Consider the following 24,769-nt stretch of genomic DNA (forward strand, 5'->3'; position numbering starts at 1 on the left):
AGACAGCTGCCTTCATTCTTCAGGGTGCTGATGTTTCATTCACCTGACAGTCACAAAGTTTAGATGATTTTATTCTTGTTTTTATATTTTGAGAAGATCCATAATATTTGAAAGTACTAATGCTATTGACTAAGGAAGGAAATCAGTGTGACAGCTGGAAATACCTTCCATGAGTCTCCAGATATTTTATATAAGCCATTTTAGCTTCTGTGAGTTCACTTATGTGTGTTGATGTTCTTTCTTCTAGGTGAGTGTTGCCTCTGATCCTGGCCGACGAGTTCAGCACAATATGCTGAGTCCATTTCATAGTCCTTTTCAGAGTCCATTTCGGAGTCCTATGCGTAGTCCATTTCGTAGCCCTTTCAAGAATTTTGGACACCCAGGAGGAAGGACTATTGACTTTGATTGTGAAGATGATGAAATGAATCTAAATTGTTTCATCCTCATGTTTGATCTTCTCCTGAAGCAGGTAGCTGAAGCATGAGCTTCCTTTAGTTCAGAGGTGAAGAATAAGGGAAAGCATTGTATAGTGATTCTTGCTATGTGTTTGACATCTTCATACTTGCTGAAATGATGCAACATCACTCAAGACATTTTGCAAACTCCTTTTGGGATTTCCTAGAGTCTGAAAAATACTTGTATGAATATCTGCAATAATGTTGACATGTGAGAATGCATATGAATTTTAGAAACACTCTAGCATCATTAGATGCTGTTGAACATAGATCTGTTGAACATAGATCTATTGAACAAATTTGGGGAACTGAGTAATGCTATTGTTAGAAAGAGCAAGGTACAACTCTACAGTGATGGGCTGATTTAAATATGTTCTAGAAATTGATTTTTGAAGGTAATTTTAAAAGACAAGTTTAAAAGTCTGGTCGGGAGAACATTTCTTTGTAACTTTTTATTTTGAAATAATTTCAGGCTTGCAGAAAAGTTGCAAGGATAGCACAAAGAATTCCCAAATACTCCTTCCCCAGATTCTCCAGATGTTAACACTTACCACATTTATTTCTGTTGCTCTTAATCTGTATATGTATGTATGAATTGTAGAATTTTTAAAATAAACCACTTGAGGGTGAGTTGCAAATATGGTGCCCCTTTATCCTTAAATACTTCTGAGTGTATTTCCTAAAAAATAAGGACATTCTCTTATATAACCAAGTACAAAATAAGGAAATCAATCAAAATTAGGAAATTAATATTGTTATAATACTATTATCTATTATCTGACCCACAGAAACTAATCATTTTTTAAATTGATATAATGATTATATCTCTATAGCAAAAGAAAAGAAAATATTTTTGATGTAGGACACAACCCAGCATCACTTCGTTGCAAATATTTGTCCTATCTCATTAGTCTTTGTTAATCCAGAGCAGTTCTTCAGTCTTTGTTCATCTTCCATTTTCTTGATTTTTGAAGAGTACAGTCCAGTTATTTTGTAGAATGTTCCTCAATTTGAGCTTGTCTGATGTTTCTTTATGAATCTATTTGGGTTAAGCATTTTTTTTTTTGGCAGTAACACTACTAGTGTGATTTTATATCCTTTTCAGTGCATTATATCAGAAGGCAGGTGACATGATAATGTTGCCTTACCTGGTGGTGATAACTTGGGAAGGTGATTTCTGCCAAATTTCTCTACTCCAAAGCCACTATTCCTCCCTTTGTAATTAACAAGTAACTTGCAGGCTGAGATTTCCTGTTTCTCATCAGACTTTTACCTAATAGTTTTAGCATCCAGGGCTGATTCATGCCTGGATCAATTATTACTATTATAGTTACCAAATGATAATTTTCTAATTTTATCATTTCTTTTAATTTATTAGCTGGCATTCTACTGAGGAAACAGTTTCTCTTCTCTCCCATTTCTATATTTATTTGTTTTTTTATCTGCATGTACACATGAATTCTTATTTCATTCAGTGAGTTAAAATCTGTTACTATGATTATTCATTTTGGTGTTCATATTGTCCTGTATTTGACCAGTGGGAGTCCCTTTAGACTGGCTCCTGTGTTCTATTGACATATCCCAGTCATTCCTTGAACACTTCCTCAATTTCTGGCATAACAAGATGTTCCAGGCTCATTTTATGTTTTCCTCGCCCCAACCTTGAAATCAGCCATTTCTCCAAGGAGCCCTGGTTCCTCTTAGTGGATAATGGATAAATGGTATTTAGAAACCAAGATCTGGACGTTAGGTGAGGAGCAGCATTTTTTTTAATGTGTAAAATCTCACAAAGTGATAAGTTTAAAAAACAACTTTTTAAAATGTCCTACGTGATTTTAAAAATAATTCCCATTGTGTGTCTTGTGTTTAGAGTCTTTTTAGAAGAATCCATGGAAAGCAATATATATTCATGGTCTATAATTCTTATCATCTTTAAATAACTTAATATTGTTGTTAGTTAGTAAATTTTATCCCCATTTAGTATGCCAGTGGAATATTGGACAAAAGGACCAAATTCCTTCTTCTTTTTTCCCTTTCTTTCTTTCTTTCCTTCTTTCTTTCTTCCTTTCTTTCCTTTTTTTCTTTCTTTCTTTTTTGTTTTTTGGTTTTTTTGGCCTTTATTTTGATGTCTTTCAGATGGAGTTACAAGATGATGGGATTACGATGGGTTTAGAGCACAGCTTATCAAAGGACATTATTTCCATTATAAACAATGTCTTCCAAGCTCCCTGGGGGGGCTCCCACACCTGCCAGAAGGAAGAAAAGGCAATTGAGTGTAACTTATGTCAGTCTAGTATTCTCTGCTATCAGCTTGCTTGTGAACTCTTGGAGAGACTGGCTCCTAAAGAAGAAAGCCGGCTGGTGGTAAGAAGTTAAAAAAATGAGGTTGCCCTTGTCTGATAGTGATAATGCCTGTAGAAGCATGTATAATGGTGTCTTCTTCCAATATTACATTATGCTCTATGCTGAGTTATATGTGAGACTGTGGTAAAAGAGAAATTTTCCTGTTCCTTCCACCAACTTATGCTCGTGGAAAGGGATATGAGCTGGAGCTATATCATACAGAATTCTTGAGTCTTGAGTTAGTGTTGTGGAACATCCATTCATACAATTTTCATAAATACAAAGCATTACTGGTATTCCAGAAATAACTTTTATTACAAAGTTCAGATAACAGTGAAAACTATAAAATATACATATCAAATATCGAGGACATAGATTGGATATGGGTATTGAGAATTCCTAGGTAACTCTGGTTTGGAAAACCCATTGACTTCATCAACAACTGATAAAGACTTTGCTTCATTTCCTACTTTCCAAGAAAACTGTTTCAATAGGAAACAACTAACATATACCATTCATTAGCTACTCCATACATTAGTTACTTACTGTTTAGCCAGTTTTCATTTAAGACACACACATCACCAAAATACCCTCACACCATCAAAGGTAGATGGATCTGTATTATTTGGGCCTTTGTTTACTTTCTTCTCTTTTTCTTCCTTTCCACTAATATTTATCTAAGTAGAAAGGGACTTCTTAAAAAAATCTTTTTGAGGTGTAACATACATACAGTAAATTTTTTCTACAGTTTTTAAATACCTTTCCATCTACTGAACTCGTTTGTCCCATGTGTTGCAAAATAACATCCCTGTAGTATGGTCTTTCAACATTGTCATTGGGTACTTAACCAAAAAAAAAAAAGTCACAGTTCTAGATGATGTGAAAACAAATTAAAATTGGACATCTGGGTGGCTCAGTCGGTTAAGTGTCTGACTCTTGATTTCAGCTCAGGCCATGATCTCATGGTTCATGAGTTCAAGCCCCACATCAGGCTCCAATGCTGACAGTCCTTTTCTCTCTGCCCCTCCCCTTCTTGTGCTCTCTCTCTCTTTCTCTCAAAAATAAATAAACTTAAAAAAAAAAACCCAAATTAAAATCAAGAAGCTTAGAGTCTAATCAAGGAGATGTTTAAATAAATGAAAAACCATTAGACACAGTGATGAGTGTGCTGGGTGAGGTCTGAACAAGGGGACCGTGGGGGCAGACAAGGGTCAGCATATCCAGCCTGGAGGTATGGTAGGAAGGAGAGAGCTCCTGGGTTCATATCTGAAAGGAGTGGAGTTAATGAAAGGAAGTGGTAGGAGAGAAGGACTTTGGATACCCAGAAAACTCTCTGTTTTAATGATACAGAAGAAAGCAGGGAATGATACATTCAGGAAACTGCAAGCAGTTCAGTGTTGCTGGAGCAGTGAGCAGAATGGGAAAGTAGTGAATGAAAGCTGAGTCAGGCAAGATGGACTTGGTCTTATTTTCACATTCATTAAGGGCTCTGCCTGCCAAACTAAGAAGTTTGAATTTTGTCTTGGTGAATGGGGGACTGCTGAAGAATTTAATCAGAGTGGTGATACAATGTGATGAATCTGAGAAATTCATTCTGCCATTGGAGAAGAGGGATTGGAGGATTTGGGCCCTGGGGACAGGTATCTAGTCAGAAGATTAATGTGGTCACTCAGGGAGGAAATGGGCAAGTCTGAATTAAAGCAATGGTGGTGGGGATAAGAGAAGGGGCAGGCCTGGTGGATTTTTAGGAAAGAGAATCAGCAGTGCTGATTTAGTTGGCATTGAGGTATGCAAAAGTTGAGGACAAACCCATGTTTTCTGGCTTGGGAACTGATAATGTTGCCGTTTATAGAAGATTTTTACTGGTGTACAAGTGATCTTTTTGACAGGAGTGAGCATGACGCAGGCACATTCAGACATGGTGGATTGGGATGCCTTCAGATATCCTGGTGAGGTTGTCATGACCAGCGGGTATGTGGATCTGGTTTTAGGAAGAAGGTCAGAAGTAGATAAAAGTTTGGAGCCGCCAGCACATTGTGTTGGGATGCATAGAATGAGAAAAGAGCCTCGCTAGCATTCTGGGAAGTACCAACTGTTAAGAGGGAAAACAGGAGAACTGATGACCAGAAACAATTTGAGAAGGTGCCAGAGACACAGGGGAAGAGCCAGGGGAGAACAAGAACTCCAAAACCAAGGTAGCAGGCAGTTTTAGAAAAGAAGGAATAGTCGCTCACATGAAGAGAAAAGAGGAAAAATAAAGGATTGAATGTGCCCAGGGGATTTTGAGATTGAGGGTCCTCTATGCCCTTGGGGATGGGAGTAACCATGGATTCCAGGAGTGTGTGCTTAAGAACAGAATCAGCTGAGGGTGTGGCTGCATGAAGTACAGACTTCTCTTTCAGGGAGGGAATGAAAGGGTGAAGGTGATGGAGGCAGATGTCCCGAGCCCTACCCTGTCCCCAGCAGGCTGTCTCTACTGTGCCCATTTTCCCAGCACCATCCCAGGAAGCGAGGAATAAGCAGAAGTGTGGAGGAACTGAGCCATCCAAATAATCTCCCATGTGCATGATGCTTTTGACATTTGTCATGTGCTGGAAGTAACAAATTTGGAGGTGAACCCAAAGGATTCTGTTCTCCTCTCTCAAAGTTTTATGGGAGAGATGCCCATCAATAAAAGAGGGCTGTGCCCTAGAATGCATGGTCTTCACTGTGCATGTCAGCCCCCTTCGCTCTTTAGTTCTCTTCCTGGGACAGGCAGGGGATAAAAGGGCGATGATGTGACATGGGGGCTAGCAGGAGGCTTAAGCTAGTATGCAAGATGGACAACACCAGTCCCTGCCACCTAGCAGGATGATTCCAGACACGTGGGTGAATGTTGAGGAGTCAGTAAATAGCAGGAAACTCTTTACCATATCGAATTTCATGCAACTCACTTTATAGTTTGATTTAGTACCTTGCTCACGGGTGACCGAGGGACAGGTTCAGCCTTAACAAAATTGTGAAGTTGGCAGAGATATTCTTCAGGGCCCTCCCAGCCATTGTGCTCATTTTCTTGTGGGTGTCCTAGCACTTCATCCGTCTTGATCTCCTCACTTTGAGCTGGCTGTCAAATAATTCTTGAGAAAATGTGTAGTGGTTAAAGTGTTACCAAAATAATATGATTTTAAAAGAGGATATTTGAAGTGGGACTTGAAGGAAAGAGGAAGGCTGGTAGAAGGATAATTGGAGATGGATGTTTTAAGTGGCAGCCATAGGAGTGCTCTCTCTCACTTAATCTTTCCAATTTCACCTGTATTTGTAGCTTGTTTTATACATATATATTATATATGACATGTATTATCTATAAATATATTGTGTTCAGGATATTCACATAGTTGTGCAGCCAATCTCCAGGACTTTTTCATCTCGCATGACTGAACTTCTATAGCCCCTAAACAGTAGTTCCCTGTCGTCCCCCTTCCCCTTAGTCCCTGGAAACCACCACTGTATTTCTCTGCGTCTCTGAATTTGACTTACTGTAGAGACCTCATATATCTAGAACCATGCGATAACTGTCCTTTTCGTGATTAGCTTATTTCACCTAGCACAGTGTCCTAAAGGTTCATTCATGTTGTAGCATGTGTCAGACTTCCTTCCTTTTTTAAGGCTGACTAATGTTTCACTGTATGTATATAACACATTTTGTCTATGTGTTCATCTGTTGATGAACACTTGGGTTGCCATACCTAACTCTCTTTAACTCACATGTTATAGCAATTTCTTGCTCCTAAAAATTTGGCTTCTCTGGACAACCAGTGTTTGTGTCTTAATATACGGCTGTGAGCCCTTTATTATTCCCTGCTAATTAAGTCCTATTACTGAACAAAATGTGCATGGATTGGAATCACTTGGTGAGTGAGACAGGCTCATAGGGAAAGCCGACGTAGGCCAATTTAGCAATGTTTTTGAGATTTTTCCATATTTATTTCAAGGGAATTAACATGTTTTGGTAGCAGCTGACCCAAATCTCCTTTAATTAGTATGGAAAGAAACTCACATTTCTTCTGAGGCAGGTGCATTTGCCCTTTGGGGCTCAGTACAGGGCTGGGACACAGCTGGCACTCAGTCGATCTTTATTGAACTTAGCGAAACCATTCATTACCTCCCCAACAGGCTGCTCACCTGGCTGCTTGTCGTATTTGTTTCAGGAGCCCACAGACAGCCTTGAGGACAGCCTCCTTTCTTCCAGACCAGAGTTTATTATAGGCCCTGAAGGTGAGGAGGAGGAGAATCCAGCAACCAAGCATGGGGAGAACCCAGGCAGTCGCGCCGAGTCCACGGAGCATGCTGGTAGGTGAACTCTGGCATATCCCAGTTTGCACAGGCCTGACGTTCAGAGCCCTGGTTTTTTAGATTACTGTCGACTTGGGCAAGTTCAGGCTCGGTGTCCCTAGTGGAGACTGGTGCAAATGAACCATTTCCCCTCAGATTATGAAGTGAGCAGGTCCAGGATGTGCTCCTAGTAGAGCCGTGGTCACTGAGCATCTTTCTGGCAGCACGTGCTTCTTATCAACAAAACCCGTCACGTTAGCAGCACCTTCCTACTTATGGCGTATCATGTTCTCACTGGAAAAGTAGCTCTGATCCAAGGCTGAACGACTGGAAAGGAGGGTTCTGGCACTCTCAACAGCCATATAGGGCATTTGGCCAAAGCAGAGGGTTTTGGGAGAGAGCCAGTGGAACTTGAGCTCATGCAGCTTCTGTGCCCCAGGCCCTAAAGGAAGCAAGGATTTCACTTATGATCCAATAACCTGCTTGAAGTTCTCTCTGTCTCCCTCTGCCCCTCTTTCCTTCTCTCTCTCTCTCTCTCTCTCTCAAAAAAAAAGAAAGATTAAAATAACATTCAAGTGCAAGATTGCTAATGAACTATTTATTGTATATGCTAAGAGTTTGACTCCTGTTGTCTCTGGTTCCAGTAATTGCCAAAACTTAGAATAGTGATTTGAAAACATTTTAGATTAGTTTATACATCTGGCTAACTTGTGAATTCTTTTCTCTAGCATGCCTCATGTACCATAGACCACCATCCCCACTGTAAGAGCAAAGGTATTAGACTCACAGGAAAATAAAATCATGAGTAGTTGTTCTGATTTCAATATGCCTAACTTCTTTAAAGAAAATATTTTTTAATGTTTATTTTTGAGAGAGAGCATGAGCCAGGGTAGGGGCGGAGAGAGAGACACACACACAGAATCCAAAGCAGGCTCTAGGCTCTGAGCTGTCAGCATAGAGCCCAGAGCAGGGATCGAATTCACAAACTGTGAGATCATGACCAGAGCCGAAGTGGGTCACTTAACTGACTGAGCCACCTAGGCGCCCCTCTAGGTGTCTTAAAGAAGTTAGGCATATTCAGGGGTGCCTAAGTGGCTCAGATGGTTAAGCAACTGACTTCAGCTCAGGTCATGATCTCACTGCTTGTGAGTTTGAGCCCCATGTCAGGCTTTGTGCTAACAGCTCAGAGCCTGGAGCCTGCTTTGGATTCTGTGTCTCCCCACCCCACCCCCCCGCCCCCGCCCCTACCCTGCTCGTGCTCAGTCTCTCTTTATCTCTCAAAAATAAATAAAACATTAAAAAAAATTCCCTTTGGCATGAGTCCATGGGATAAATTCCTCCTTAGGTGCTAATACAACCTGAATACCTCTCTTTAATACCTTCTTATCTCCTTTTCAATAAGGAAGGCATACCTAGTCAGACACCAGGCCCCTATAGGTACCAGCCAAACTGTCTGACCACAGGAGCATAGGGCTGGGATGGAGTGGCTTTAGGGAGTCAAGGACATCTGAATATATGGTGGGCTACAGTGGAAAAGGGAAGCTGAGAACCCTGAATCTAGAAGGTTTCCTGAAATTGCATCATAGAAGGGATATATGCTACCCTGGAAAGGCAATAAAAGCATTACATAACATGCCTTTTAATGTAGTATATATTTATTTCTACTCCTCTTGGTTTTATGGTCTTTATCAGGTCATGAGTGGTGGGAAAGGAAGAGGTATGCTAACCTTTGTGTAATAATTTCTTCACAGCAATAAAGAATGACACTGAGAGAAAGTTTTGCTACCAACAACTTCCAGTAACTTTGAGACTAATATACACCATTTTCCAGGTATGTTTTTTGAGATATTTAAGGGTTTGCTTTGGTAGCATTGCTATTTAGGGTAACTCAGTAACCATGTGGTTCTGTGCATAGGAAATGGCTAAGTTTGAAGAGCCAGACATTCTTTTTAATATGCTCAATTGCCTGAAGATTCTCTGTCTACATGGAGAGTGTTTATACATCGCTAGAAAAGACCATCCTCAATTTTTAGCCTACATTCAGGATCATATGTTGATTGCAAGGTATGTCTTCCTGTTTGTTTGTTTCTATTTTAGACCTTAGCTATGAAAATCAAAGTTAGGACAAGTCTTACCAACTCATTTGGGTCATTTCTGGGAGCCTGGACAGCCCAATCGCCTATAGGAATGACTTTTTTTTTTTTTTTTTAACTTCAGTATATCATTTATTATATTTTAGGGCAATCTCGTTAATCTTATAATTATCTTTGTTTTTCTCCAATGTCTATTTTTCTTAAAAGACTTTATTTAGATTTTTTTAATTTCAAATTTCATTTGGGTTTTGATGAAATTTGAAATAAATGTATAGATTAATTAAGAACATTTCCTTTAAAAAATAATAAGACTTCTCTATTCAAGTCCTCTTTTATTTTCCTCAAATGTTTTTCATTATTTTCATTCTGCCTTTTTTGTTGTTGTTGTTCTTTTCCAGAAAGAAATTTTAGTGTTATTACAAACCTTATTTTTTTCCACTCATTATATTTTCTGATTACAGCTCAAGTTTAGGAAACTCCTGGTTTTTGTATTTTTATTTACCTTATGAGTTTAATGAGTTCATTTTATTAACTTTTAAAAACATATTGTAGGAATGCCTGAGTGGCTCAGTTGGTTGAGCATCTGACTCTGTTTTGGTTCAGGTCATGATCTCACAGTTTCATGGGTTTAACCCCAGGTCGTGCTCTGTGCTCACAGTGCTGAGCCTGCTTGGGATTCTCCCTCTTCCCCTCTCTCTCTGCCCCTTCCCCACTTGTGCTGTCTCTTTTTCTCTCAAAATAAATAAATAAACTGTAAAAAAAAATTTAAAAACATATCGTAGGCACTGTCTTATGTTTGCCTGATAAATTTTTGTCTATTCCTTTGTATCAATAAAATTAATTGGCATATCAATATTGAACAATCAATAAATAATGGATAGTTAATGATCAATATCATTTCACTTTAATTTATTTTCTGTCTTCTGCTAATAGGGACTGAACATTCTTTGTTTTTATTGTCATAGGTATAACTTCTATTTCTTTGATTGAGTCTGATTTTTAAGTATGTAAACATGAGGAATAGTAATTTTGTTTGCTAGATTCTTTATTTATTTATTATTTTTTTAAATATAACTTATTGTCAAATTGGCTTCCATACAACACCCAGTGCTCATCCCAACAAGTGCCCTCCTCAATGCTCATCAACCACTTTCCCCTCTCCTCCACCTCCCCATTAGCCCTCAGTTTATTCTCTGTGGAATACTACTTGGCAATGAGAAAGAGTGAAATCTGGCCATTTATAGCAAGCAATGTGGATGGAACTGGAGGATATTATGCTAAGTGAAATAAGTCAGTCAGAGAAAGATACCATATGTTTGCACTCATATGTGGATCTTGAGAAATTTAACAGAAGACCATGGGGGAGGGGAAGAGGAAGGGGAAAAATACTAGATTCTTTAGAAATAGAAAAGGCAAAAAAAGGAATAGTTAGTAATCAGTTGTTGGATGGCTTAAGAATATAGTGTCCCCTAGAAAAATGTCAACATGTGCTAAGTTACTCTATACATAGTATTATCTAGTATAACATTGCTACTAAAGACTTACTCAATTTCTTACTTGAAATAGAAGTGCTAACAGACATCAGAAATCTCTCTGCATATTGTCTGATAAGGTAATTTTTAGAGACTTTTGAAGCATTTTAAGAAAAATAATAAAATATTGCCCTGGATTTATATAGAGTTTTTCTTCCTGAGAACCTTAAAGTAACTGTTATTGTCTTCCAGGAAGGAAGTCAGAAAAATATTATCCTCATTTATATGTAAGAGAATGAGGTGGTAAGAAAAGTTTTGGTGACAAAACTGACTTGAGGCTTTATCTGTCTTCGCTCATTTTTTCATTTATTGAGTCATTCATTCAACAAATATTATTGGGGGTTTATGATACATGTTTTTATTCTACGCACTTTGGGAATTCACAATCTAGTTTGGAAGGGGGTGAATACTATTTTTACAGAAGGTGACCACATAATTTGCTCTTCACATTGGTCTACTTTTGAGAATGAAGAAGGGGTGATGTTCATAATGACCTCAAACAATAAGTATTAAGTAGACTAAGATCTGGTTTAAACTGAGACACATGGTCACCCTGTGTATATGTGAGTCACTGTCAATCCAAGGGATGTGTGATGGACTATTTGGATAGTTTGAGGGTGGGAGTGGTCATTTCTGGTTGACTAGAGAAGGGCTCAGGAACAGATACCATTTGGATGGACATTGAGAGGATGATAAAATTTTAACAGGTAGAGATGTGAGATGGGCAGGACATTTTGTGGAAAGTTGGAATGTCAAGAGTAAAGATGGCAGGGTTAGAAGGAAGAGACAAGAAGTGAGTAGTGCATACTTAGGTGGTACCAAGGTTTTATTTTTTGCTGCATGGTGTGGCTTTAGGGGAGTAATGGAAAACAAAGCTAGAGAAGTAGGTTGGGATGCAAGTGTGAATAGCCTTGAAGATAAGGACTTCATTTTATGATGTTTGGAGATCTATGGAAGATCTTAAAACAGTGAACAGGGTCAGAGTTGTACTTTAATAGCATGAATATGGATCCCTAGAGAGGGATCCTTAGGGACCACCCACATTTAAGGGAGTGCAAAGAGCATATTGCAAGGGCTTTGGGAATGTAAAGATATAACACAGAACTTTCTTCTGAAAAGTTTATTAGAGAAGGAAGAGAGAGATAAGATATTTAGAGGGGAAAAGGAGTAGATGCCAAAGATTTTTTAGGATAAAGATCTGAAAATATTTATTGTCAGTGGAATGTCTCAGAGGAAAGGGAGTAGTTGGTAGAGCCAGGTCCTGGAAGGCAAGAATATGTGATCAAGAACAAAGGGTGGGTGGAAGAGAGGAAGGATGTTCTTTCCTTTGTAAGGAAATATATTTTAAGGAAAAGAGAAATAAAGTGTCAAAGAGAGCTCATTACTGAACCTTAAGAATAATGAGTGCTAATGTCTTTTCCTGAGAGGGAGGAGGAGAGAGATTAGGTTGAGAGCTCAAGGAACACGGGGAAAAGTATGGAATAACTCATAGAAGAAAGCAGCAGGGTGTCCACCAGAAGTAATCTAAGAATGACCAGCTTCAGGGTCAAGGTGAAATTAGTTAGCACCAGTTTGTGGTGGATCACGTTAGCAGGAATTAGTAGGATAAGTTAGTCCCGGGGGTCTGAGAGTGGATGAGAAAAGGGGGCAATGTGGGTTTATTCAGAAGTGGGGATTTGTGATTTTGGTAGAAGTCAGGGGGACAAGGAATTTTAGAGTAAGGAAATGGTTGACTCTGGGATCCAGGCTAAGATGGGAGGCAAATGAAATCAGAGGAGGATTGATATTTGGGAGAAAAATATGAAAGAGAAGGAAAAGAAGTCTTAGTTGGGATTAGGAATATTTTGGGTAGGAATACGGTTCAAACCAGTACAGAAGCATACAATGGGAAAGGTGGAGGGTCTCCAGAACTTTCCTCATGATAAAATGGCGACTCTACAGGTGTAATGGGAGGAGCTGGTGGAAGGGTAGACCTGGCTGAGCTGGATATGGGGAAGACTAGGACTGATCTGGACAGAAGGATGAGCAAATCCAGGCAAAAGCCATTGAAGGAGCAGGGTCAGGAGTAGTTAGGCAGAAGCTCTGTGCATTCCATGGGAGTGGGAATCCTATGTGGACTGACTTTTGTTGTTAAAGCAGCATCTTACAGGCCATTGACCCAGGCCAAATCAATTGTTGGTGCTCTGGGGTCTCCACCTTGGCCTTTGGGCTACGTAGCCAAGGTTTTTCCTCAAAGTACCACTCTGATACCAAAGCCATGACGGACAATGATGGGATCTGGGGAAGGACATTATTTTCCTAATTTCAAACAAGGCTGCCTTAGAGAATTGGGAAGGCCATATAGAACTGGTGAAATCCAGGGGTTTTTGTGTGTGTCACTGAGATGGTTTTCTGTCAGCTCTAGTATATGGTTTGCTTCCTTCAACTACTTTGAAAAACCTTGGTTTTGTGTTCACTCTTAATGATTAAGGAAGGGGGAGACCTTGAATGACAGGCCTGCCAGTGTGTGGAGAGGCTGTTCTTAACAGAGAAAGAGTTGTTCTTTGCTAGAATAAAGAGGAAAAGGCTGCTGGGCAGGCAAAACCAACAAAATTCCCCAGATGTTCACTATAAGAAAATTTAAAAAAAGAATCACTTTCACTCCCAGAACTAATGTCAGTTTTGTATAGTGTTTAAGTCATTGCTCATTTATATATCTGATTTCTAATATACGATTTTTAATTTTTATGTTAATATGTAATATTAAGTGGTGTTTTCCTATGTTGTTACATAAAAGGAATCTCTTTAAAAAAATGAACAGAACAGAGCATAGGAAAAGTTTACCAGAGGTTTATAGTCTTGTGGATGACTGTAATTTCACCAAAAACATTCCTACCAGTCACTTGTTAACGACATTTCCCATAAACTAAGATAATTGTATTTGTTTCCTTTTTTTAAAAGTTTATTTATTTTTGAGACAGAGAGAGAGAGAGAGAGAGAGAGAAAGAGAGCATGTGTGTGAGTGGGGGAGAAGCAGAGAGAGAGGGAGACAGAGGATCTAAGCAGGCTGCACGCTGTCAGCATAGAGCCCGATGTGGGGCTCGAACTCACAAACTGTGAGATCATGACCTGAGCCGAAGTCGAACGCTTAACCGACTGAGCCACCCAGGCACCCTCATATTTGTTGTCTAGAAACATTATCATAACTTTGACCACTTTGCTTCTTGTTGCTTCCTCAGCCTGTGGAGAGTCGTCAAATCTGAGTTCTCCCAACTGTCTTCGTTAGCAGTTCCTCTGCTTCTCCATGCTTTGTCACTTCCTCATGGTGCTGACATCTTCTGGACAATTATAAATGGCAATTTCAACAGCAAAGACTGGAAGATGAGGTTTGAAGCAGGTAACCTCTGTGTTAGCTTAAAAATTCTCTCGGGGTTACAAGGTAAACCAGATGTCCAGTCATGATGTCTGTTGTTGGCTTTCCCTTTTCTCCTTTCTTTTTAAAGAGTGCTGTCTTCCTTGCTAGTGTTCTTTGGTGGTTCAACTTAATCAAGCTTCCTCTATAATAGTATTTTGCAAAGTGGTTCTTATGGAGGAAGACCCTGTTCAGGTTTGCCTAGGATAGTCCTATTTTATGACTGTTTTCTAGGTACATTTATTAATTGTACAATTGTTTACTCTCAAATAGATCCTGGCTTGAATGATAAGTTATATAGTCAACATAACACATGATATTATGTGGTCAACATAATATATAATACAACATGGTACAAAGTAACTGGGGATGTTAAAAGTGCAGATTTTTGGTAAGGCCAGGAATCTACATTTTTAACAAAGTCTGCAGGCAATTCAGTGAAGTTTGATAGTCTGCTGTTATGCCCTTGCCATTGAAACATCAGGGACCAAGTCTGGTGCAGTGATGGGTATAATTTCTTGGTGCTTAGAATGGCAGGTGCTCAGAGGAACATGGTAAGGAAGGAACCTGGACATGTTCTTATATAGCCTTGCATCTGCTGCCTTCACTGTCATCCCAGTCTGCTAGGGCTCCTATTCTTAGGGAGCACCAAGCAGGGCCCACGTGCCATGGTGTGCCTTACTGAATGGTTCTGTGTATTTTAGTGTGTCCAAAATTCCTCCAAGAAATGGAAGTTCCATTAGATGAGTTGACTGTTATATGTTAAGAGATCATCTGTAATCTGTAGCCACCTCAAAGAGTTCTTATTTTTTAGTGCCGGGTGAATCCCTGGGGCTGGTTTATATGATAAATCCAATGTTGTCGCATTGGATGTCTAAATGTGAGTGTTTGCAGCCTCATTTCGAACTCTTCTATCTAACATACGCTTGCAGTTTCCCCATCGCTTCCTGCTTCCCATCACCCTTGCCTTGGCCCCTCTGCTGTCCATCTGAAATCCTCTTTCCTTCAAGGTCCATTCAAATGCTGCCTCCATTTGATCCTCTTTCAAATGCCACTAGTGAGTTCCACCTTCTTGGTTCCCTCAGTGGAAAGTTATTTCTTTATCTCTTGGTCTCCTTGGCATTTTATTTATACCTCATTAGTGGCATTTATAGCTTTAAAAATTACATTTCAGTTATAGCTGTGCCTGTCCTATTTCTTTTAGTTGACTTGACTTTTAAGCCAAGACTTGTGAATGACTCATATGTTAGTGTGCTTAGGTTGCTCGTGTAATAGCAGAACACCGTAGACTGGGGGACTTAAACAGCAGACATTTATTTCTCACAGTTCTGGAGGCTGGGAAGCCCAAGGTCAAGGTGCTGACACATATGGTTCCTTGGGAAGGGCTCCCTCCCTGTCTTGTAGATGACTGCCTCCTCTCTGTGTCCCACATGGTAGAGAGAAAGATAGAAAGCTCTGGTTCCCTTCCTCTTCTTATAATGATACAAATCCCATCATGGGGGCCCTGCCCTTATGATTTCATTTAAACCTAATTATCCCCCAAAGGCCCCACCTCCAAATGCCATTACATTGGGGTTAGGGCTTTAACATACAAATTTTGGTGTGGAGGGAGAGGAACACAAACATTGAGTCTGTAACAATTCATTTTCCACTTACTTCCATCTTTCTCCAAGTACCTGGGATAGTTTCTTAGTTACACACACACACACACACACACACACACACACACACACACACATTTTTAAATATATAAATATGTTTTTAAGTATATGTTTATAAAATAAGTGAATTGGTGAATTTACTGATAAATATTATATGTACTAGATACTATGGGACCAATAAAAAGAAATGTAAGAGCAGATTCCTGCTCTCAAGAAACTACTAATTTAATTGATAAAGCCAAATATAAACATGTAGGAGGTTAAGAAACTAAAGATACAGGGGCGCCTGGGTGGCTCAGCTGGTTAAGTGTCCGACTTCAGCTCAGGTCATGGTCTTGCAGTCTGTGGGTTTGAGCCCCGTGTCGGGCTCTGGGCTGACAGCTCAGAGCCTGGAGCCTGTTTCAGATTCTGTGTCTCCCTCTCTCTCTACTGCTCACCTGCTTACACTGTCTCTTTCTCGGTCTCTCAAAAGTAAATAAACGTTAAAAAAATTTTTTTAAAAAGAAACTAAAGATACAAATATAACTCAAGACCACAAAAGAAGACATGTCGTACAGCTATATATGAGCACACAAATATCTTATGTAAATGAATAGGATGTAAATGAGTAGTATTTTTGTAGGAGTTCATGGGACCGAAAGGCCATTCTAGGTCAGAGTAGACTTTACAGAACAAGTAGAATCTCAGCAGCATATTCTTTAAGATGGTGCAATAGCCATAAGTAGAGAAGAACAGGAAGAATATTCTAGGCTGCTGGAATGCTTTCAACAAAATACTGAAAGTTTTATTTTCATGGCACTCTATTACTTAACTAGTTACTTTAACTTCTTAGAAAGCCATGTTTTAAGGGTGCCTGGAGTCATTTAATGTAATTTTTTCAATGTTTATTAATTTTTCAGACACAGAGAGAGACAGAGCATGAGCAAGGAAGGGGCAGAGAGAGAGGGAGACACAGCATCCCAAGCAGACTCCAGACTCCAAGCTGTCAGCACAGAGCCCAGTGTGGGGCTCAAACTCATGAACTGTGAGATCACAACTTGAGCTGAAGTTGGACGTTTAACCAACTGAGACGCCCAGGCGCCCCTGGAGTCATTTAATATAGAGTTTCAGAATAATTAGACTGACTGACTTATGGAGTAGGGTGGGGGGATGGGTGAGATAATAGATGATGGGGATTAAAGAGTACACTTACCATGATGAGCACTGAGCAGTGTATGGAATTATTGAATCACTGTATTACACATCTGAAACTAATATAACACTGTGTGTTAACTGTACTAGAATTAAAATAAAGAAACTTAATTTAAAAAAATCTATCAAGTAAGAAAGCATATATTGCATATAAAAAATATGTGGCTGCTATAGCCCTGGGAAGTCCATTTGTTGTCATTTCACATCATGACATATTAAGGGTGGAGTAGGGGATCTAGAATCTAAAGCCAGGCCTGGTGGACACCTCCTGTCTCCCTGTGTGGTCCACAGAAGGTCTTATGGAATGGACAAAGACATGAGCATGGAGACATTTTGAATAGTTTGAAATGTAGTTTGAATTAAACAGTGAGGAAGACCATAAAAAAAAAAAAAGAAGGCAAACGCACAGGAAAGTACTGCACTAGGTAGAAATGGTCTCTGTTGCCAGATGAGATGGAACATGCAAGAAGGTGGCATTAAAATTTCCTTTTGGTATTTCAAAATAGTGTGTGGGGGCCCAGAGTTAACTTTTTCTTTATGTGTTCAGTTCTTAGCTTATTAAATGTCCCCCCCCCCCTTTTCCCCTCTGCCTTTTACTTTGCAGTGGAGAAAGTGGCTGTAATTTGTAGATTTTTGGATATTCACTCAGTCACCAAAAACCACCTGCTGAAGTATTCCCTGGCACATGCCTTCTGCTGCTTTCTGACAGCTGTGGAGGATGTCAACCCAGCCGTGGCTACCAGGGCCGGTCTCCTGCTTGACACCATAAAGAGGCCGGCATTGCAGGTGACAGCCCTCAGATGTGTGTTATCTGCTCTGCAGATGGTGCTCTGGTCAACCAAATCGTAGCAGTATAAACACATACAGTAGTGATGATGATGATGAGGAGGAGGAGGAGGAGGAGGAGGAGGAGGAGGAGATGGAGGACAGAAACAGTGAGAATTTTCAAATGGGAAAATATCCCAGAACCACACCTTATTAACAGACCTTTTGTCTTTATTTGTCAACACTTTCTTTTCTTTGTCCATATGGCAATGTCACTTTTAACAGATATAATTATGGTATAACTTTTTTTTTTATGGCAGATTTTTACACTAAGCCGGTTTATCTTATACTATTTGGCTGGTTCCTGGGCTGGGAGATCTTGTCTTTAATTGCTAGTTACTTTAAGAGAAATCTCCGTGATGAATTATTGTATAAATCAAAGCAAAACATGAGAAGGCAAATATGCTATCAAAATGAAACACCACAAATTAAAGTCAAAGGAACATGAAATATGAGACCTGGAGAGAGTTGTGCATTTATTTTGTTTGGCACCTTTATTTTATAATTGGAGAAGCCAAGTCTTGGAGAGATGATGTGACTTTTTATTTTTTATTTTATTTATTTTTTTTGAGGGAGACAGAGCATGAGCAGGGGAGGGGCAGAGAGAGAGAGGGAGGCACAGAATCTGAAACAGGCTCCAGGCTCTGAGCTGTCAGCACAGAGCCCGATGTGGGGCTCGAACTCAGGAACCGCCAGATCATGACCTAGGCTGAAGTTGGACACTCAACCGACTAAGCCACCCAGGTGCCCCAGAATGTGACTTTTTATTTATTTATTTATTTATTTATTTATTTATTTATTTATTTATTTATTTTAAACATTTTTTTTTTATAATTTTTTTTTCAACGTTTATTTATTTTTGGGACAGAGAGAGACAGAGCATGAACGGGGGAGGGGCAGAGAGAGAGGGAGACACAGAATCGGAAACAGGCTCCAGGCTCTGAGCCATCAGCCCAGAGCCTGACGCGGGGCTCGAACTTACGGACCGCGAGATCGTGACCTGGCTGAAGTCGGACGTTTAACCGACTGCGCCACCCAGGCGCCCCAGAATGTGACTTTTTAAAGGACACAGAGTGAATTAGTAGTAGAATGGAGACTAGAACCTCCAAAGATCTGATCTCCTGTTTCCCCACAATGGCACCTGGCTTATTATTATATCATTATAATTAAAACTAATAATCATGGCAAAAGTTAAAATTTGTCAAATAGGTCCTGTCTTTCCAGGGCAGTGTATTAGAAGTGTCCCATCATCCATGGTCTCATTTAATCCCCACAATAACCTTGTGGGTTCCCATTTTATAGATAGAGAAGCTGAGGGTCAGAAGGGGTAGGTAACTTTTTCAGAGTCACATGGCTAGTACGTGGCAAAGCAACCTCAGGTCTGAGTCATAATAAAGTCCACATTCTTAACTATTGAGTGTGTACACTGCTTCCAATCCAGAGTAAACGTTCTTCCTCTAAAAGGGACCAAGAAGAAAGCACAGGAGCTGAGAAATGAGATGGTTTTGCTAAGTGTGGACTCACATCTTCTCTGATAAAAATTCCCAGTTGTCTTCTGGATAGGCCTTTTCTGTTGGTCCTATCCCTGCTCAGGGTGTGGAATGTAGGAGGCACTCAACAGATGAGAGTTGAATGAATTAATAGAATGGTTGAGTGAAGCATGGCTTTTAAGTTTCATGGGTGGGGGGATGGGCTAAATGGGTGATGGGCATTAAGGACGGCATTTGTTGGGATGAGCACTGTGTGTTATATGTGAGTGATGAATCACTGAGTTCTATTCTTGAAACCAATAGTACACTGTATGTTAACTAACTTGAATTTAAATAAATAAATTTTAAAAGAGGAGCGGGGGGAATGGTAAGCAGGCTCATATACTAGAGAAATGGAAGCTCAATCCATTCCAACTTTGATTTTTTAAGATTCTATGTTCCACTCATATTCCAAGATGACAAGATGAGTTTACTTCCTTTCAGAACCACAGAATATAGTATTGAAAGGGAATTAGAAAACCGTATTGTGTATTCTACAATGTAGCTTTGGAAGTATGATTCTCTTGATAGAAACTACAGACATTGAAAAAAGAAACATTGGTTTGAGAGCATTTGGATCAAGTGGTTATTAGGGAATGCATCTAAAAACTAATAACATACATTTAATTTAGATTTCTGAAATAAAATTCAATAGAGATTCTACAAGTAGAAGTTCCTCTTCTGTATTTTATTTCTACCAGACTTGCAATGAAAAAAGATTTTAGTTGGAGTATTCTACATTATATTATCCTATATTACATTATATGTATGGATTGAGGAGGTTACCTCGTTTTACTGACTTTGCTTAGTGTAGCTGCTTTGAAGTAGCTTAGATGTTTACATCTGACTTACCTTTTCTCCCCTCTCTGCCCCAGGGTCTGTGTCTTTGTCTTGATTTCCAGTTTGATACTGTGGTTAAAGATCGACCCACAATACTGAGCAAGCTTTTACTCCTGCATTTTCTTAAGCAAGATATTCCTGCTTTGAGCTGGGAGTTCTTTGTCAACAGATTTGAGACACTTTCTTTGGAAGCTCAGCTACATTTGGATTGTAACAAAGAATTTCCTTTTCCTACAAGTAAGCAAAAGAAGAGCTTGCCTTAAACAGTCACAGTAACTGTTCTTGTACCTGCTAGAAAAGCAGACAATACTATGCCTGTAACTTAATTTCCCATTATGAAGGATACCCTGACTTCATGAACTCAGCTTATCAAATATTTATTGAGTAACTCTTTAGTAATCCATAGGTTAACCATTTTCTGGCATTCCAACCTCAAAACTCTTCTCATTTCCTTGAGGACCTATGATAACCATTTCTGATGGTGTGTTTCTTAAATATTATTCAGTCATCACGCAATGTTTGTGAACAGTTTTGTGAGATATATTTACACTTTGTAAATTCACTCTTACATGCTTATTAATCAGTTAGTTACCTACAGCTCTAAATAGATGGGAAAAGTTGGTCACTCAACCATTTATCCAGTGATAATAAAAATTGGACAATGCAATCTTACAGTCTAAACAGAAAAATCATAGGTGAGAGGTGCTTGGGTGGCTCAGTCGATTGAATGTCTGATTCTTGATTTTTGGCTCAGGTCATGATCCCAGGGTCATGGGATTGAGCCCTGTGTCCAGCTCTGCACTGAGCATGGAGCTTGCTTAAGAGTCTCTCTCTCTTCCTTCTGCCTCTCTGCTCCTCCCCCCCACTTGCATACTCCCTCTCTAAAATAAAATTTTTTAAAAATTAAAAATAAGAAAAAGGGAAAATCATAGGCAATAGTCATGATAGGCAATAGCGATGACTTTTTTTTTTGAGAGCGAGAGTGCTGGGAAGGGGCAGAGGAAGAGGGAGAGAGAGAATCCCAAGCAGACTCCATGCCCAGTGCAGAGTCAGATGCAGGGTTCCATCTCATGACCGTGAGATCATGATCTGAGCAGAAATCAGGAATTGGATGCTTAACCGACTGAGCCACCCAGGTGCCCCTATAGTGATGACTTTTTATATAAGACCCACCACAGAAAGAGAGATGAATGATTCATGTATCCATGAAAGATGTATTTTAATCTTGAAAATATACACAGATGGATTGTTTCAAACTAGTTGTGCTACGTAGCCTGTTAAAGAAAATAACATCTGATTCCTTTTGCACAGCTATCACTGCTGTAAGGACCAATGTCGCTAATCTCAGTGATGCGGCATTGTGGAAGATCAAGAGGGCTCGTTTTGCGAGGAACCGCCAGAAGAGTGTGCGTTCTCTGAGAGACAGTGTGAAGGGGCCTGTGGAATCCAAGAGGGCCCTCTCCCTCCCTGAGACCTTGACCTCCAAAATTCGTTGAGTATCTTCTTCCATCCTTCCTTGAGATCTGTTTAATGTCTTTCTCAGGCTGCCTTGTCTTGTCGCATGTTCACAGAGAGTAGCATATTTAGCAAACTGAGCTCCTTCAGCAGTTTTGGGCTTCAGATTCTCTAGAGGGTCACCCCAGGGATGTCAGTGCTATGGGGGGCTTTTTCCAGTTTGTGGGTGAAGCAAAGCCCTGGTCCAGCAGTAGATTGTTTTGAAATGTAGACGGCAACAAATCCACTGAGGCCTGGCCAGAAACGCAGAAGCCCCATTCGCTCCTAAGTGCTATGATACGAAGGTGTGCACGACCAACCTTGTAACCAAAGAGCTTCCCCAAGAAGACGTAGACAGGTCAGACCCATGGCAGCGGAGGAGGCAGAGTGGAAATTTGGCGTACATTTGCTTTTCATGCATGATGGAGACAGTCAAACAAGCTCCCAGACAAACCAAAAATAAGGGTTGCTTTTGAAAAGGAAGAACCAGGCTGAGGAGAAGTTGAATTTCTGCACAACTTCACCAGATAATTTATACATAAAAAGAAGCTTCATCGCCAACTTAAAAAAAAGACCACGTATACTTGTTTTCTAAAGGTCTTTCTTTATATTGCACTTTGGAAGAGAACAAAAATTTCCCTAAATTACCAAATGACTAAATGACCACTAATGATTAGCAATGGCTTGTGAATGACAAATAATTAAAAATTCATAACTAAATCACCATACCAGTGAATGGGGACATTTAAATACGTTACTAACTTGTAAAATTTATTAAATGATTTAATTTTTAAACAACTGCTGTGATATCCATAACACAACCCCATAAGACATATTTCTTATCCTGTCAGAAGTGGAAAGGTTTGCTTTTTTCATTGGCATTTATTAGAAGACAGCCTTATATAGCATAATCATTTTGAATCATAAATATGATTTGATTTTATTTATTGCATTTTTCTCTAATTTATGACAAGCTATAGAAATGTGGTTTTGTGAAGTTTGGAAGGAGTCAATGAAAGCCCTTTAAGCCATCAATAGCTCAGTTTTTCAGGGAGCAGAGATAATAGCAGGTGGCCTTTTAGGAATAACCTGTATTAGTGCTAGGCTACAGGGAAGACTGAATCAGATCCTAGAAACTGATATCTAGATTAAATAAATGACAATTTCTATGAATTTCTCAGTTCTCTTATAACATAACTCGTCACTTTGGGGATATAAAGTTCGTTTATTGTTCTTTCTTGTTAATTGACTCCACATAACAATTTTGAAGATTAAGAGTTGAAGTAACATTCAAGGATGTTCTTGAGATTCACATAAAACCACAAAGCTTTTGTGACTAAACATCTCTTGTGCGACATTAATTACAAATGGGACAACGAAACTTAAACATGCCCCTCCTATCCAGTGAGTTAGCGCTGAGTGTATTTTCTAGGCTCAATTTGTTTTTAATGCTTATTTAAATAGAGTTGTTGTTGATTTTTAAGCTATGAGGTTGACCAGGCATGAGCAGTCTGCTCCAGCTCTCGGTGGGACACCCGAACAGACACCAGGTAGGTACTTCTGCCGTGGAAGGGCTGTGTGCAAGTGTCCATACCCCAGGTGCACAAGGTAAAGAATGCAGTGCCTGTAACTGGACCAGAGTGCTAGATTTAGGGTTTGCAAACTGGAAGGGTCTTACCCCAGAGGCTCAAGCATTTGAGCCCCTGACATAGCAGTTCTGTCTCTCTTAATATGGACGGATGACTTTTTGATCCCATTCACTTTTGGTCCAGTAAGAGGTATCACATTACCTGAATATGCACTTTTTTCCCAGAGAGCCGTTATGACTAGAAGTATACATTCTACTTATATTTGTATGTGTATTTACACATAGAAATATTATGTTCATCTATACCTGCTATAGGAAAAAACATACATTTCATTTACATTTTAAAAGGTTATACATTGGAGCCACCATCACTCACCCATCCCCCGTAGCCATCCTTGATTATTTGCGACTCTATGCGCATTTCTGTGTCTCCGAGGAAGGAGGATTTCAACTATTTGGAAGACCATAGGATCATATTCAACTTGGTTCAGTGTAACTACCATTTGATGTCCCTTGAGAGATTACAGTTTATCATGAAGGATCCTAAGGATTGAGGGGGCACTGGCAAGGCTGGGACAGATCGAATGTTGTCTGTACAAATGCCACAGTGCATTGGGAGGGTTATGAATGGTCTGAATACCTGCTTTTTTGTCAAAAACAAACTTGGTAATTACCACCCATTTATCATGCTATAGAACATTTGGTTTTTCATCTAAGAATAGTTTTAAGATAAACTCTTCAGAATGGCCTCAAAAGGAAAATTTCAAGTAAGGAGGCTTTTCAAGACCGTGTATGCTAAGTGTTATAAAAAATGATGCCAGAAGGAGAGGCAGCTAGGGGTGGAGTGGGGGGGAAGAGAGAACCCCAAAGATTATGAATGCCAATGACAGGTGTTGGCCGGAGTGTATTTTCTCTTAAAATTGATGAGAAAGAAGGATCAGCAAGCCCTTGGCTGAGGACCCCTACCTTGGTTTTTGCATTGCTCATGCCTCAGCTGTACTGGGATTTAAAAAAGAATAAAAGCGGGGCGCCTGGGTGGCGCAGTCGGTTAAGCGTCCGACTTCAGCCAGGTCACGATCTCGCGGTCAGTGAGTTCGAGCCCCGCGTCGGGCTCTGGGGTGATGGCTCGGAGCCTGGAGCCTGCTTCTGATTCTGTGTCTCCCTCTCTCTCTGCCCCTTCCCCATTCATGCTCTGTCTCTCTCTGTCCCAAAAATAAATAAACGTTGAAAAAAAAAAACTTTAAAAAAGAATAAAAGTAACAACCTCTGACCCTTAGCTTCATTACCAATGTGGAATCCATCCAGTTTCCCTACAATGAGATCTTTTTGAGATGAGTCTTAATGCAATTTCATAAGTTATCTTTTATTTTACCCCATCTTTTCTTTTTGTCATAAGTCTTAGTTGAATTAATTATTCAATTAAAGTCTCTAATTATTATTATTACCCATTTTCACAATCCAACCAAAAGACTCCTCTCACTTCTCTTTGGGGAAATGTATACATATGTTTCTTGAA

The 24,769-nt window shown here is 39.7% G+C and overlaps 1 protein-coding gene across 15 annotated transcripts in view; it reads left to right on the top strand.

Moving 5' to 3' along the window:
* Nucleotides 1–24,769, top strand: part of UNC79 (unc-79 homolog, NALCN channel complex subunit) — a 270,279-nt gene that overhangs the window by 137,833 nt on the left and 107,677 nt on the right. For 10 of the 15 annotated variants that reach the window (XM_043556906.1, XM_043556897.1, XM_043556895.1 and 7 more), the window contains 10 exons: nt 248–469; nt 2,592–2,819; nt 6,986–7,127; nt 8,861–8,940; nt 9,025–9,173; nt 13,953–14,110; nt 17,582–17,763; nt 20,207–20,408; nt 21,483–21,662; nt 23,150–23,215. In XM_043556906.1, coding sequence (XP_043412841.1) covers nt 248–469; nt 2,592–2,819; nt 6,986–7,127; nt 8,861–8,940; nt 9,025–9,173; nt 13,953–14,110; nt 17,582–17,763; nt 20,207–20,408; nt 21,483–21,662; nt 23,150–23,215 — 1,609 coding nt within the window. The remainder of the gene's footprint in view (nt 1–247; nt 470–2,591; nt 2,820–6,985; nt 7,128–8,860; nt 8,941–9,024; nt 9,174–13,952; nt 14,111–17,581; nt 17,764–20,206; nt 20,409–21,482; nt 21,663–23,149; nt 23,216–24,769) is intronic. The other 5 variants (XM_043556899.1, XM_043556909.1, XM_043556900.1 and 2 more) reach the window with 2 other exon arrangements.

Source organism: Prionailurus bengalensis, chromosome B3 (assembly GCF_016509475.1).
Source record: "Prionailurus bengalensis isolate Pbe53 chromosome B3, Fcat_Pben_1.1_paternal_pri, whole genome shotgun sequence".
NCBI lineage: Eukaryota > Metazoa > Chordata > Mammalia > Carnivora > Felidae > Prionailurus > Prionailurus bengalensis.